At 37.4% G+C, this 16,410-nt stretch overlaps 1 protein-coding gene across 4 annotated transcripts in view; it reads left to right on the top strand.

Annotated features, from left to right (window-relative positions):
* The first annotated feature begins 6,652 nt into the window (after positions 1 to 6,652).
* The window catches only part of LOC148861511 (uncharacterized), a 54,150-nt gene continuing 44,392 nt past the window's right edge, over positions 6,653 to 16,410 (top strand). For 3 of the 4 annotated variants that reach the window (XM_088982126.1, XM_088982125.1, XM_088982124.1), the window contains exons 1-6: positions 6,798 to 7,059; positions 7,193 to 7,421; positions 7,542 to 7,660; positions 9,882 to 9,998; positions 10,104 to 10,250; positions 11,061 to 11,770. In XM_088982126.1, coding sequence (XP_088838252.1) covers positions 6,970 to 7,059; positions 7,193 to 7,421; positions 7,542 to 7,660; positions 9,882 to 9,998; positions 10,104 to 10,250; positions 11,061 to 11,770 — 1,412 coding nt within the window. In that variant the 5' untranslated portion in view covers positions 6,798 to 6,969. Of the gene's footprint in view, positions 7,060 to 7,192; positions 7,422 to 7,541; positions 7,661 to 9,881; positions 9,999 to 10,103; positions 10,251 to 11,060; positions 11,771 to 16,410 lie in introns of all 4 variants that reach the window. The other variant, XM_088982127.1, reaches the window with a different exon arrangement.

Genomic DNA, 16,410 nt, shown 5'->3' with positions numbered 1-16,410 from the left:
CAGGTGTTTCAAGACCCCATTAATTTCACTAAAAAAAGACTTAAGAAAATCCAAAAATCAAGTTTTGAAAAAAAACATTGTGGTTGTTTTTTTGTACCGGTATGCCCTTGCTGATACACAGGGGTATATCAATACTTTGAACCTTGGGTGGGAGGTGAGAACAGTCCACCCGTCAAAAAAATCTTCTCACCGTCTTTGCACAACTTTCGTTTCTTAGTGGGGTCACACCTATTTGGTGAGACCCCACGTCCCATATTTTGAGAATGCTATTCTCATCACATCATAACATGTCTCGTAAAACAAAATGAAAAAATAAGAATATTTGTTGAATATTCCTATTTTCTCATCCAGGTCATGCGAACCAAACGGACTATTAGGAATAAGTATCTCATTCGAGTTGGCCAAAAACAAAAAAAAAAAAAAATACTAACCCTATTTCTTTTTAATTGATATATACTAACCCTCTTTGGGAGTCGGTGCAAAAGATATGAAATCCAATTCTAATTCTCATTTGAACCAAAAGTCTATCTTTCCTAGGGTATTTATTTGCCACCACTCTCACCCATAGATTATTTGTATCTGATTCCAATTCGAGGGGGTTTTGAATCTAACTTCAGGTGATAACCAAAGTGGCCCTAAAAGGTTAGAAACTTTGGAATTGGATAACTAATATAATTTAATTAAAACTCTAATACAGAGCTAAAAGTTTATTTTGTGTGTGTGTGGAACAAGGAGCTTAATAAGAAGGGGTTAAAATTGAAATCATAGAGAAAATGCAGTATAGAAAAATGAACTATGGCATATTCAGAGTGTCCTCTCTTTGATAAATGGCCCAAAAGCCAAATCATCACTTCACATGGCAAAATAGCTAGGTTTAAAAAGGAATTTTATTTAGCATGTTTGCTCATGGCTACGTTTGGTTTGAAGGAAAAAGTAGGGAAAGGAAGGAAAAGGTGGGGAAATCTTTACAAAATTTGTATAGATCTTCTTACCTTTCCCTTCCTTTCCCTATTTTTTCCTCCAAACCAAACACAGCCGAGCAAAGAAATCCAAATGGGTGCTAGGGTCTTTCCATGTGGAACATAAGTGGTATTTGTAAAGAGCCTTGGGTCTCGAGAAAGCAAAAATTTTGTATATACACCCATGGTTTTCAAAACCATACTAGATCGGATAGTTGGAACGGAAAAACTGGGAACCGGTTTGGTGATCGGTTTCGGTTTTCCCTAAATTGGAAATTTGCCCAAAACCGTTGATTTTGGTCAGCAAACCGCTAACCCGGGTGGTTAACCATTCGAGCAATTTTGACCATTTTTTATTTTTTATGTTAGAACAAGCCGACCATTCGACTCGGCAACTGGACCCCTGACCGGTTTGATTTCCGGGTCATTTTTAAAAACCATCTATACACCTGCATTTGGCTTGAAATAAAAGATACATAAGGAAAGTAAGGGTATGGAAATCTGTGCAAGGTTTATATAGATTTTCCTACATTTTCTTTCAAACCAAACCCAGAGCCTGACATCGAGTTACACGTAAGGAATATATCTCAATGAATCTTAATACACATTCTACGAGAGATATTCTTAATATGTGGCTTAATGCTGTTCTCTTAGGGTGTATACATGACCTTTGCTTTCAAGCGATCCAATCTCATATGTGAATATTTTGTTGTCTTTCCATTTTATGTATTTGGTTTATGTGGACTTTACATAAATTCTTGTTCATGGGATTGACAAATTGTCTTACATGATGACTAGTGATGTCTGTTTGAAATAACTCAAATATTCAAGGTACAAAGTTTTACTCTTGAATTTTGATAGTAGTTGTTGGATTTTAATCTCATTAGAGATTAAATTTAATGGGTTTGATTGGTCAATTATATGAGAAATTACATTTGCACACTTGTTTTGGAAAATAGCTTTTCTCTTATTAAAACCAGTTTTGAATTTATCCCACATTGTAAAATTACAAGTTTTGTTTTGGGTATTTTAATAGGAGTTGATTAACACTCCTTAGAAATATAAGAGAGTATGGAGGTTTGCTAGTGTGCAATGCGCGTGCGTGTGTGTGCGCAATGAGGCACTTTAGAGGCATACTTTATTCACACTCGCATGGCTTGCGAATGACAAGTTAGACTTTTTGATGTGATGCCGACCATTGATGTGATCAATGACCACGATTCGATCAAGTGTGATCAAGAGGCACAATTCAAAGTTAACAGTCATTGACTATTAACTACCTTTTAAACAATCATAAATGTTTGGAATTGTGATTGTTCAAAGTGATTTTCTCTGAACCATCACCTTCCTCTTCTACATAATTCTTCAAAAACTATTTAAGGAGTGTGAGTCAAGCTTTCACACATAACATTTTTTTCGAAAATCACTTTCTCTCTCTCTCTCTCTCAATGCGGTCTGCTACAGTTCATAGAAGGTTTCTTTGAAGACTCTTCAACTTTGTTGGTTGCATATTCTCACCCAAGGCTATGCTATATCCTAAAAACAAAATTGTCTATAACCCAACAGCAAACTCAGTTAAATTGAATGAGGGCAAATAACGTTTTAAAAACAATGTCTTTAAATGTGTCTTAGAGCTTCTCCTCCAGATTTTAGTAATCCCATTTGCCAATGATAGTTCCTTGTGACCTTCAATGAAACAAATAAAGACGAATTTAGCATGAAAATAAATTCAAAACATCAGCCGAATTGCATTTAAATTTCCATCATTAGATATGTGTTTCACTTGAGAGTTGGATAGGTCATATGGTGGGTGTATAGCTGACATGGACAGGGGAATAAACACGATACTAGCACAAATGGATCCCCATCTATTTAGATGGGGACCTTCTTTTCCACATGCCTCGGTGGTTGTAGTCTTGTGGAGGGTGTATGCGTAATATGTGGCTGTAAATTTGGATTTTCCCATCTATGGTGGCCCTGCTGGGGTGAGGAGAGATGAGAGGTAGATTGGTCCCCCTCCCCCACTCACAATATAAAGAAATAAACAAATTAAAGTAAACGAAACAAGCTTATTTGCAAAGTATGTATTATTAAATGATAATTACTGGTGGAAAAATTGGATACATATTTAGCATCGGATTCTCACTGCGAATCAAACAGATCCTAATTCTTGCAATTCATATTGCTTCATTGATTTTCGGGAATTTTAAGAACAAAAAATGAAAAAAAGAGTACATAAGAGTAAGAATATAGACAGTGGGGGTGCGTATTTATATAATTGGTAAGACTAGTGGAACTTAAGCTTGGAGGTAGGATGCAATTATTAATGGGCTACACAATATGCTCTTGCTGTTTTTCACACCACATTGTAGCTATACATTGAGAACATCTCCTGTGAATAACAAAATATATGTATGAGAGAAATTCTTAATTTACAACTTGTTTTTTGAGGTTGATGTGAGAAGTAAATCCAGTCACCTGGCATTTCACATGCACTTCCTATATGCCATGCATTGAGAACATCTCCGTAATTATTAATTATAATTCATGGGAGATATTCCCAATGCACGATGAATGTGCCTTGTGAGGAGCAGATCCCATCAAACAACCCAAAGGTGGAACTCGATCAAGTATTCACTGCAAACAGTCAATAGTCAATACCTTAGCAACAAGTTAGATGGCACGTTGATGGAGAACCATATTTCTTTCAACAGATCCAATGTAACCCAAATTAGACTTTAGACCTGACATATACTTGACTGGCGCAAAGCAGGGCCACTCACCCATTTCACCTACCCCATTGTCATCCATAAATTGGATTGCAAAACTAAACCCACAATTCTCTTAGTCCGAAAAGCTGTTGTTTATTTGCTCCTTATTGGGCCACGTTTCAGACAAAACACAAAATTAAGATTTTCATTTATTTTCGTTTTTAATTATTCTCTACGATAACTTGAATGATCTATTAAAAAATCCTTAGAAATGAAGACTTCAGATCTGCTGACCACAATAGATTATTGGCCACGTTTATCTAGCTGTACATTGAGAATATCAGTGACCATAACACAACCGATGTTTCATATGTGTAAAGGTAGCCAAGAATGTATCGTGATTAATAGATCTGGGCTCCCAAATGGATACAATCAATGTTCAAAATATCAATACATTTTGATGCAACATTCAGATTAAATTGAAGGGGTGTATCAGTATTTTAAACTTTCTGCTTTTAATTTTTTGAGCTTTTTTCAAGATTTCAAAAGTGAGTTGATTTTAAATTTCCCATTTAGGGTTTAGCTATGGTACCAGAAAAGAAATTATAACTAATTAATCGGTATCATGAAAGTGGTGACCAAACAGAATGATTTTCTTCAGGAGGGGGGGGGTTGATTGGTCAATACTCTTCAGCCATCATAGACTTTCCTATTTAACCATTAAAAAAGGTTTTCTAAAAATATATTAAAATCAACATATCTTTTTGAGAAGAAGACAGCATATCAATCGGATATATCGTATTGAAATTTTAATTTTCACTAATTAATAAATTAAATCATTTGGGAAAAATGTCAAAGGCTATAAAGCTATTGTTTTAATGTCGACAATCAATATTTTTTCCTTAAACTAGTGCTTGAATCAAGACCATTAGGGTGAGGGAACCCTCGTAAGATTAGGATCGATATACAAACCAGACTGTTCCGAGTTAGACAAAAAACCTAGAGCTGGATTCCACAAAGGTCGTGGTTTTACCGGTTAATTTGACCTTTCGGTTAGACTGTTAAGTGATCAGTCCGCAAGAACTACTGTCAAATAACAACCCAAAAGGCTGAGCCACCGGTCCAACCATCTGGTGGTCCAATATGTAATGCTCTTGTGACGTGGTGTTTCACCATTGAGAGGGTTGACATGGAATCGACAGTGGGCCTTCCGGTCTAGACAGGAGATTTGTGCATAACCACAACTCTACTACTGTCTATCATTGAGGAATACTGGTGATTCGAAAGACGCAAATGGAAAGAGTGCAAGGTTAGGTCGGCAGTTGGCAAAAACTTTTTTCTTGTTCCTATCCCCGTAACGAAAGTCCACTGCCGAGATAAATCCAACACTGGGCCCGGGCCTGGGCCGATGCTCACTTATCCCCAACTTCTATCCTGTGTACAAAGCTTTTACCAAGGTAGGGGTTCTACACTTCTACTATGATTATTCAAAGATATGGTATAAGAAAAATTTACAGCCAATCAATCAGTATCATACTGTGGGTGACCAATGGGGTGGTATTCATCAAAATTTATTGGGGTGTTTTGATTGGTCAAAGCTCCGGTATCATGTTTTCCCGGTATCATAGATTTTTCTCTAAAACAAATTATACAAAGTGGATATTTGCCTTGAAAAGCAGATTTATGTTTGGATTAGTACGGGTCATAAAAGTTAAATTCAAATATCTTATGTCATATATGATTAATTACTTGCACACATGCATGAAACGTACACGTCCATTAATATATAATAAAATATCCTTTCCATGTATATGAATTGTTTGTCTTCATTTCAAATGAGCAAAGACGAGAAGATGACTCTCTAGTCTCGTTTGCTATGTAACGGCCATGGGCCATGGGCCATTCCTCCCAAATTCAGTGGTGTAAAACATAACTCATCTACCTCATGCTCAACTTTCGGCTCCATAGGTGATAGGAGATCCAAATATAAAGTAGAGAGAGAGAGAGAGAGAGAGAGAATACTCATTACTAGACTTGGCAATTGGGTTGAGTGGGTTGGGTTCAAGTTTGAGTCAAGACACTATGTGTTGATTAGAAAAAATACATGAAAATTCCAAAATTAAAAGAATTAATCTTAAAATTCCAAAAATAAAATAAAAAACTTAAACATTTAACAATTCAAAGAGTAAACAATAAGGGTAAAGACTAAATAGTAAAAATTAAATAGTGGAAACTTCTAATAATGCATAAATAGTCCCAATTAAATCTAATCGGGTCAACGGATTGACCCATAACCCAATCCAAACCAACATTTTTTTTTCTATATTGAGTTGGGTCGGTTCATTCTCAGATTCAAGATAGTTAAACATAAGACCCTAACCTTGTTTTTTCAGATTGAGTTAAGTCAGGTTCATGAATTGGATCAACTTTTTACCAGGTCTACTCATTACTCAATAGTTCACATGGCTAAACTTTGGGCTAATCCTGAGCCCATTGAATAAAGAACAGTGTATATGTTCAGTTTGGAAAGAGTATAAACACAAATGTATCTAATGCAAATACATATAAAATAATATTAAATGTAAGATTTTGTGCTATATATTTATATTTATACCTCGAATGACTATAAAATAAAGTAAAAAGAACATAATACAAATACATACAAAATAATAATAAAAATACAAGATTTTAAACTCTAATTCTCTACCTAATTGTATTTGTACTCATGCTGACGTGAGCCTCAGTAACTTGTATATATGTTATGTGGGGTGTCTGGCTGTAAAGATTGCTCAAAAAAGAAAAATGACTCCCAAACTAGAGTTTAGAAATGATATAACTCGGTCAAGATTGACGCACTTGACTCAATGATAAGTCAAAAAACAGAGGACAGAGTACGAGTCTTGACACTGAAGCTGAGTGCCCTATTGACTCGGACCATTTTTTCAATTATTTAAAGCGAATGCTAAGACTAAAAATTAAAATTGGGGCTGGAGAAATAAAGATCAGTAGAGACAAAATTGGATATCAGAAAAGATTAAACAAAAGTTATTATTAATTAGCTCTAATTTTGACTTTTACCAAACACTCTTCTGAAACTATTTAACCATTGCAAATGTCCGCTTCAACTTCTGTCTCTCTCGCTGTATCTACAATAAAAAAAAAATAAAAAGAGAAGGAAATTTAAAGAACAAGAATCGAAGTTTATTTACTGATATCTCTCTCGAGCCTCAACTCCTCGCATTCTCTTCTCCACCCTTTTCGATTCTGTGCGCCAGATTTCGGATCGGAGAGGAGAATCCATGGTTGAGACCAGGCGAAGTTCGGCTTCATCGAAGCGTTCTATTCCGCCTGCAGGAGCGCCTTGTCTGCCCAACGGCAAGCGTTCTAAGGTATTCCTTATGGTTAGGGTTAGGCTAGGGCTTGGTACCTATTCAACTATGCTTCTTCTTGTAGATGGTGCTTGGGGTCGATGGGTTGAGCTTCCTAGCGTTTTTGTTGATTTTGATTTGATTGGTTTTGCAGGTGGCGGAGGCGTCTTCCTCGAACAACGGGATTCCTTGTGTTTTGCCTGTTGAAACCCTAGGTTCGTCAAAAGAACCAGGTTCTGAATCGCATGACCAGGAGGGTCGCTTCTCTGATCCGTCTGTTTGCGATCCTTCCAAGGAATTCGATAGCTGCGATGCGGTTATGCTGGAGAAACCTCAAGATGTAAATGGAGAAGGAGAGACTTTGGTGTCACCGTCTTCTATAGGTTGGATCTTGATAAATTTTGTGTTGATTATCAGTTTCCTTTATTTTTTTACCTTCTGTCTTTTTTTTCAACTTTCTTTGACGTTATTGATTTTTTGGATTGTATTATTTTGGGGTTAAGGAGCACCTGCCATGGAGGACGATAATGTCAATAATGCGGTAATGAATCGAGCGAGGAAACGATCAATAAAGTCTCGCGCAAAGGTTGCATGGGGAAAGCTTCTTTCGCAGTGTTCCCAGGTGGGTTTTCATGATCCTATCTCTGATTTGTTTATGGCTTCGCTAGTTTAATTTGTGACTTTTGATGGATAGCTTTTCTATTCGCTTTTAGGAGGTGTTCGTGTGGTTTTTTCTGTTCTTTTCTTTTTTGGCGGGGAGGGGGGGGGGTGTAGTTGGTTTTTGCGTGATACTTCTTTTGGACCTAGGTTTTCTGGTTATGGGTCTGAATGTTTTCGCCATCTGATCATGTAACTTTTCCCCTAAACTTTGCATTCTTACATCTTTCACTTCAGGATTTATTTTCGTTGTTGGAGACTAATATTTAAGATGGATAACTTACAGTGGGATGTGGAAATGACCCTTCCAGTGTGGTCTGCAGTTCTTGATGAGGAGATCTGTCGTTACTAGACAAAGAGACTGAAATAGGATATAATGTCGTAATAAACTGGTACGAAGGGAAGGTTCTTGTCATGAAAGCCTCACAAAATCTTTTTTTTTTTTTTTGTTGTTGTTGTTGCTGCTCTGATCAGAGGCATATGTGCCTTTAGGGTCAGCCATGAATTAGCTCATGACATGGATAATGTAGGCCATATTTTTACTAAAACTTGTAAATAGTTGGGTTGGATATGGAGGGAACCAATTATCCTCCATTAAATTAGAAGGAAGTATCATTTGTATTGGAGTTCATCGGAGAAGTCACCATCCCAAACAAAGTTTGATATTAAGGTCTATGGTAAGCCTTAAAATGCTTGAAACCCCATCAAGTCACTGATTATTACTTAGAAATGTTGGTTTTTCCTCATGAATATTGTGATGGACAACATTATCTCTTCTTTAAATGCAAGCTTAAAGATTGAAACATAAACCAGTTAAACTGAAGGAATCTTGAATCTTGATGCTGAGTAAGAATTTATTATCACAAGAGATCCTCCAAAAACTAATAATAGAATACACGTTTCTCTATCTATGAAACAAATATGGTAAAAACATTTTTCTTGTGAAAGTGGGGGACTCGAGAGCAACTTGAAGGTGGTGATAGAGTGGTTACAAACAAGAAGCATGGGGATATGAATTTACAGGCGGACCTTGATAGAAATTAGAACACTTAACCTTAAGTGGGTAAGGAGGACAGCAGATGGTTTGGCTGGCACTCTAGCCAATCAAGGGATTAACAGGGAAGTTTTACTTTTTGGGCTGAGTTGACTGAGTTGTAATTATTTTCTTGCTGGGGTTCAGGTTCCCTAAGTCCAGGGCTGGAACCTTTGTACCTATCATTAATTTTAATTTTAATCAAAGTTATCGTTTCCTATCAAAAAAGGAAAAAACTTTTGTTGTGAAAGGATGGCTAATTTGCCAACTAGGCCTAGGCACTGCATGAAAATTAATGCAGCTGCTCTGCTGTTCCTTGAAATGCCTAGGGTATCTCTCTTAGCCAAGCATGGAGCACATTGTTGCCTTGGCAATGCATTGATAACAATGATCATATTCATATGGGCATTACACGGTTTACAATTTTGATTTTCAAGAAAATTTTATTCCTTCACAAAAGAAAATCTTGTATGAAGTTGGACCAGAAATTTTGAAATGCTGTAAAATGTTCCAGTTTGGGGAAGTATCAAGTATGGAGGACAAAAATGCAGAACGTTTCTATAAGGCCCTTTTTCTTTGTTCAATGAAGCATGGACATGTCAGTAGCAGACCTATTCAATTGACAAGAATTGCATCCAAAAGTTAAATATTACTGTTGTTGTCCCTTTCTGAAAGAAACAAGTGAAAACAAAATCACATTTTAAATGATTTTCATCAAAAAATCAGTTTTCAGTGTTTTATCTCAATGTGGAATGCTACTGATCAAACAAATCTCAATGTGGAGTGCTTTTATTAATTCTTTTTCATGGATTTCTTATAGCTCAGACTCCCTTGCATCGCCTGGTGCTCTGGAGTGTCTTCCTTTCATCACTGGATGATTCATATATCTTTATATTGGTTTCAAGTTCTGTTAGGACATGCATGATTTATGGATAAACACATTCCTCTCTAAATATGCATTTTGTGTGTCATGATCTTTGTCTTGGTTTTGTTGGCAAGGGCATCTTTCTGTAGCAGGAATAGTGGTTTGTAATTTTTCTTGTTTTAATAGAATACTGATCCTTTGTCAGCCACAGGATCTTGTTGTTCAATTTTGAGTATTCTACTTAATGATCTCAAAACATTGTTATTTTTTGTTTTTTGTTTCCTCCAGAACCCTCACTTGCTTATGTGTGGTTCTCCATTCACTGTTGGTCAAAGCCAACAATGCAACTTGTGTTTGAGAGATCCATCTGTCAGTACGGTTCTGTGCAAGCTGAAGCACTTAGAGGTATAATGTTGGTTTACCCTGTATCCTTCTGTTATTCAACTAATGTGGCCTTTGAATCATTTAAATATAGATTTCATACTAGTGGTTCTTGTTTTATTTTTACAGCGAGGAGGTACATCTATTGTGTTGTTAGAGATCTCAGGAAGCAAAGGTGTTGTCCAAGTAAATGGAAAGGCATTTGGGAAAAACTCCAGCACAATACTCAGTGGAGGGGATGAGTTGGTTTTTAGTTCAACTGGTCAACATGCATATGTATCCTTTTCAATAGTTTCTGGGGGAGGTGATGCTGTTCTTCTATCATAGGATTGAGTGCTTGCCCTTTCCTTCATGTTGTGTCTCTGCACATGTTTGCACATTAATGTTGTCAAAATCTTACAATTTGCGATACGATTCACAATTTGAACCGTGAATCCCAAGGGTTTCGATTCGAATCTTATGTCCAAATTATTTTCTGCAAAAATCATACGATTTTTGTTTGGATCCTACAATTTGATTCATAAATCTTACGATTTATACGGTTTCTGATTCCAATAAATTCAATTAAAAATTAGTTATTTACTTTGTTATGTTTTTGTTTATATTTAGTTTTGTCAAGGGGGACTTTCTTTTAAGCCCTTGCTAGAAAATGAATTATTTACGTTATTTAAGACTAGAAATTGAGTTATTTTCCATCATATGTAGGTTAAAGAGCCATTGCATGTAGATTTGTTTGACTTTCAATTCAAACTTGATCATATCATCTTAGGCTTATATTGTATAAGTGGTAAATTCTATTATTTTAGGTACATATATGGCATATATAGATTAAAAATAGGTAAAGTCACTTTTCTATATATATTTACCCTTTTATTATATCTATATTTAATTTTTGACAAGTTTATAAAAAATAGAAACTCTTACGATTTACGATATGATTCACAATTCGATTCGATTCAACCTTCTTTACGATTTACGATACGATTACGATTTTCAAAACATTGACATGCATGCACATGTTAAGCTTCATTGTTGAATGGAATCATATACAATTTTGTAAGAGTACATTCCTTTATGTATTATCAGATTTTCCAGCAACTCACAAATGGCAGCTTAGCCTCACCACTGTTCCCATCTTCAGTTAGCATACCAGGATCCCAGAGTGTTCCAGTTAAAGGAATACACTTTGAGACCCGATCACGAGACCCCTCTGCTGTTGCAGGAGCATCAATATTAGCATCTCTGTCAAATCTTAGAAAAGATTTATCACTTCTTCCACCACCTGCCCAAACTGGTGAAGGAGTACGACAACATGATCTAGAGAGGCAGATGTTGCCATCTGGTTGTGAAGATGGCCTTATGCCAAACATTAAGGTTACTTGCCATGGTAGAAAAGATATTTCCAAACATAACGAGGAGGCTGGTATTTCTTCAAGTGAAAAAGATACTGTGGTCATATCCTCAGATACTGCTACCAACAATCGTATGCATCTTGACAGCACTGGCTTGGGTGCTCATCTTGATGCAGAAATTGGGGCAATTTCTGGGACAAATTATGAATTAAGGCCACTGTTGCGGATGCTGGCAGGATCCTCTTCTCCTGACTTTGATTTAAGTGGGAGCATTTTAAAAACAATTGATGAGCAAAGGGAAATTAAGGAACTCCTTAAGGGCTTTGGTCAACCAAGAAATTTGCCCTCAAGCAAGAAACAGGCATTCAAAGATGGCTTACAACAAAGAATTCTCTGTTCTAATGACATTGATGTCTCGTTTGATAATTTTCCATACTATCTAAGGTAAAAAAATGATTTTGGTATTTACTTTCTTTGTATGTGTGAGCGATGCCCTACTAACTCGAGACGACCTTTGGTACCATCAGTTTTTACTTCATTTCATGTTAGGGTTATCATTGACTCCACAAGTTTTTGGTATTTCCTTACTTATTGATATGTTGCTTAATTTTAGAAATATTTAACCATAGAGATTTATTTGTGGAACTGGTTTCTTGCATGTTTGCTCAGCCTTCTCTGTTTGGAAGCATAGTATATGTTTTCTGTCACAAATTAGTTCATCAATATTTTTGTTAAAATTTTACTTCTATTCTCAAGGTGCCAACCAGCTGGTTGGTAAGGTCTCCTGCTGGTCGTAGTGGAGACTTGGGATCGAATCCCGCCTGCACCTGGGTTGAGGGATGGGCTACTCCCATTGTGTAACCCTTTAGAAGATATCAAAAAAAATTTTACTTCTATTCATTAGAGATATTTCTTATTGTATTTATGTCCCATCCTCACCTTTGGTCTAAAAATGTTGTAGTAGTTGCTTGAGTTCCTTTATGCCTTGGGTACCACTCCTAGTAATAAGGATATTACCAATACAAACCACTAACATAATCTTTCTAGAGGTAATGTAACAACTTAAAAAGAATGATTAACACAAATATTTTGTCATCCCAAGTAGGGATGTCAACAAGTTGGGTTTGGTTCATCTTGAACCCAATAAAACAAGGATGATTAACACAAATATTTTGTCATCCCAAGTAGGGATGTCAATAAGTTGGGTTTGGTTCATCTTGAACCCAATAGAACAAGGATGGAGCACCGAACATGACCCAACCTGCCATAGTACACCTACACTCATCAGAGACTATTTATTAATATGTTTTTTTTTTTTTTTGATAAATAACAGAAACTTTTATTAAGAATAAGAGTAAGAAAGAAAGATACAACAGGAAGGAGGGGTAAAATCTCTTAACCCTCCCTAAAAGTAAAGACTTCAGATTACAGCATTGTCCAAAAAAGGTAAGCTCTTCCCACCTCTTGTTTGACCAAAGAGTCTTCCAAAGAATTGGCACTCCTCTTAGTCCACTGAAACTGGATTTCCATGTTTCGAGATAGCTGTTTAACTTTCTTTTTCTCATTTAAGTACTTCCACAAACTGAATTCTTCCTTCTGTAGCCGACTAATAGCCAGCCTAGAGTCACCTTTCACCATCAGTTTTCTGGTATTCAGCTGCTGGCTCTTTTAATCCCTTCCAAAACTGCTACTATTTCAGCTCTCAGAAATCCCTCCACCAATAGTACTCAAATACTGTTATGGGCCCGGGAATAGGATCTCGTCACGAGTCGGTCCACGGGGAAAACCTCCTGTTTTCCGTTGTTCCTCCCCTTTCTTGCAGAACCTATCTTGGCGTCCTAAAGGGTGATTTGTCCAAGAGATCACCTAACTCTCCTTTCACTCTTCCTTGACAGAAATTCGATGATCTTATTCAATATTCTCAGCTCCTTAAATAGGAGATTACAAGAGATAAGAGTCCTACTTTCAGGAAGACTCCTTGCTAATTAGGAAGACTCCCTACTAATCTATCCTACTTAACTGATAAGATAAGATAAGACTCCCTTAATCTATCCTACTGAACTGATAAGATAAGATAAGACTCCCTACTAATCCATACTACTGAACTAATAAGATAAGAACACTGAATAGATAAGACTCCTACTAATCCCTACTACTGAAAGCAGACAAGGCAAGAATACTGAATAGATAAGATAGGATGAGAACACTAAATTGCTGCTGCTGAGAACACTAAATTACTGCTGCTGCTGCCGGCGTCCACATCAAATACATGGCAATAATTCGACCTTCTTCATCCCTGAACACTCCACCTATACCTGAAGGTCCTGGATTTCCTTCGCTACTTCCATCAAAGTTCAATTTAGTGAACCCCATAGTTGGAGGAGACCAAACTAGAATAAAGGCAGTTTTCAAGGGAGCTGACTATGCCACTTCTTTCCAGTTCTTGATGATATCTCCTGCTGAATAGTCTTCAAAAAACATCATAGTCTTAACCCAATGAACCATCCTAATAGAAATTGATTCAATGATGGCTTCCTTATTTCTTTCTTTTTCAAGAAAGGTTCTTTGATTTCTTTCCTCCCACACTGTCCAGCATATAGTTGCTCTTATACATCTCCACAAAATTCTGCCTCCTCTTTAACCCCCTCACTGAAGTAGAGTTAAAAAGCTCTGCACATTTGGAGGGGAGGACCACCTGCAACCAAAGAGAGAGAAAAACCAACACCAGATCTTTGATACAAAGGGGCAAGAGACCAATAAGTGATAGCAGCTCTCACCATTCTCCTTACATAGGATGCACCAGTGTAGGGATAAACACCAATTGGGCCTTTTCCTTTGAAGTCACAAGTGTTACACTTTTCTAGGAAAGTTTCCCAGCAAAAGTCACCTATTCTAGGAGGAACTGGTCTACCCTAAACTTCCAAGATTGTGAAGGGTGTCCAAAAGCTGGTTGGGATTGGGCTAACTCTTTGAAAAAGGAAGAACATGATATAACACCCATGGGAAAAGGAACCCAAATCCTACTATCCCTCCTAGAGGGATCAATAACCACCTCGTCCAGGATTTTAAGCAAACCAGAAATGATGTTCAATTTTGAATCTCTAAGAGCCCTTCTAAAACCCAAGTTCTAATCAAAAGTAGAATTAATAAGGGGTTAGGAAGGTGGATACTGGCTCATTTTTATACCTCGAGAGGGAATACAAGGAGGGAAATTGCTCTTTCAAAGGTGTGTTTCCCATCCAAATATATTCCCAAAATTTCACAGTATTACCAGAGCAAAGGTCATACTTGTTGAAAGGAAGGAATGAAGATTGTCATGGATAGACTTCCAAGGGGAAGCTCTTGTAACCCTAGATGAGACTCCTGTATCCTAGCCATCCGCCCTTGCCGCCTTGGCCATGAACACTTAAAATTACTTGAGCCTACAGTTTATCCCTTTCCTTTGTCAATCTCCTTAACCATTTTCCCAATAGAGATTCATTCTTCTTCTGTAAGTTACCAATCCAAGCCCACCATCACTTTTAGCTTTGGTAACTGTGTCCCACCTAACTCTATGATCCCTTTACTCCACCCTTGGTTCCCATAGGAAATCCCTCATTAGTTTTTCCATAACCCCACACACTTCTTCCACTTCTCTATCACTCATATTGATGCCAATCACATAATTCTTATCAAAATTGACTTTGAGGTTAGTCACTTGTTCAAACACATTAATCACCTGTTTTAGATTACTAACCCACCTGATCTCATCCCCACTACAAAGGAGAATTGTATCATCCGCAAATTGTAAATGAGTGACTGGGACCCTATCCCTCCCAATTCTACAACCTCTCACCAAACTCCTAGAATCTGCCCTCTTAATAAGCCTCCCTAAGACTTCAACAATTAGGGTAAATAGGAAGAGGGAAAGTGGGTCCCCTTGCCTAATACCTCTAGTAGTCGAGAAGTGGTCTACCACCTTACCATTCACTAGTATGGAACAGTGTTTTAAAAGGCATGGGAGGTGTATGCTTGGAGGCGTGCCTCTAGGTGAGGTGCTCCCAAAATGCCCTATGGCGTATGCTAGAGGCGTTGACACCTCTGAGATGTACACCTCAAGTGCAAGAGGCGTATGCCTCGCGTGCTTTTTTCATGAGGTGCGCTAGAGGTGTACGCCTCATGCGCCTCATGCACATCTAATATAAAAAGACAGAAAAAAAAGAAAAAGTAAAAAAAAGGAAAGGAAAGGAAAGGGAAGGGAAAGGAAAAGAAAGAGAAGAAAAAGAAAGAGAAGAGGAAATAAGAGAAAAGGGAAGGGAAGAAAAGACAAGGGGAAAGAAAGTGGTTTGCCCTCAGCCCGCTCTGACGAGATCGCTCGCCTTCGCTTCTACAAGACCCCCTTTCAAATAATGTTATGCATCTTTATTCTTCTTAGTATAAAGATTTTTATTAAAAATAAAGAAAAAATGAGATCCCCCTTCTTCTTCATCATCCTCCTCCCCTTCCTCCTCATCCTCCTAACCCCTTCCTCTTAAGGAGGCTTACACCTCCTTGTGTTCAGGAGGCTTATGCCTCTTGTGTTTTGAACTACGCCTCACGCCTCTAGGTAGTGGAATCCCTCACATCATGCCTCCGTGTTTTAAAACATTGGTATGGAATAATGGCATGTCCAATGTTTTAAAATGTAGAGGCGTGATGCGAGGCATTCTACTACCTAGAGGTGTAAGGCATTGTTCAGAATGTAAGAGGCATATGCCTCCTTAAAACGAGGAGGGTCAGGAGGAAGAAGGAGGAAGGGGAAGAGGAAGAAGAGGAAGAAGAGGAAAGGGGGATCTCATTTTTTCTTTAATTTTAATAAAAAACTTTTATATTAAGAAGAATAAAGATGCATAGCACTAGTTGAAAGGGGACACACATTGGGCTGCATTGAAAAGGGGGGGGGGCAGGGGGTCTGGGGGCTTCACAGGGATGGGGGCAAACCACTTTCTTTCCCCTTATCTTTTCTTCCCTTCCCTTTACTTTACTTTTCTTTCCTTTTCTCTTTTTTTTTTCCTTCAGTTTCTTTCTTTTTCTTTCCCTTCCCTTTCTTTTCTCTTCCTTCCCTT

The sequence above is a fragment of the Nelumbo lutea genome, chromosome 4 (genome assembly GCF_056320005.1).
Source record: "Nelumbo lutea isolate HS-2025 chromosome 4, American lotus-T2T, whole genome shotgun sequence".
Lineage (NCBI taxonomy): Eukaryota > Viridiplantae > Streptophyta > Magnoliopsida > Proteales > Nelumbonaceae > Nelumbo > Nelumbo lutea.
The sequence above is the reverse complement of the archived record's forward strand: the minus strand, read 5'-3'. Positions and strand labels throughout refer to the sequence as shown.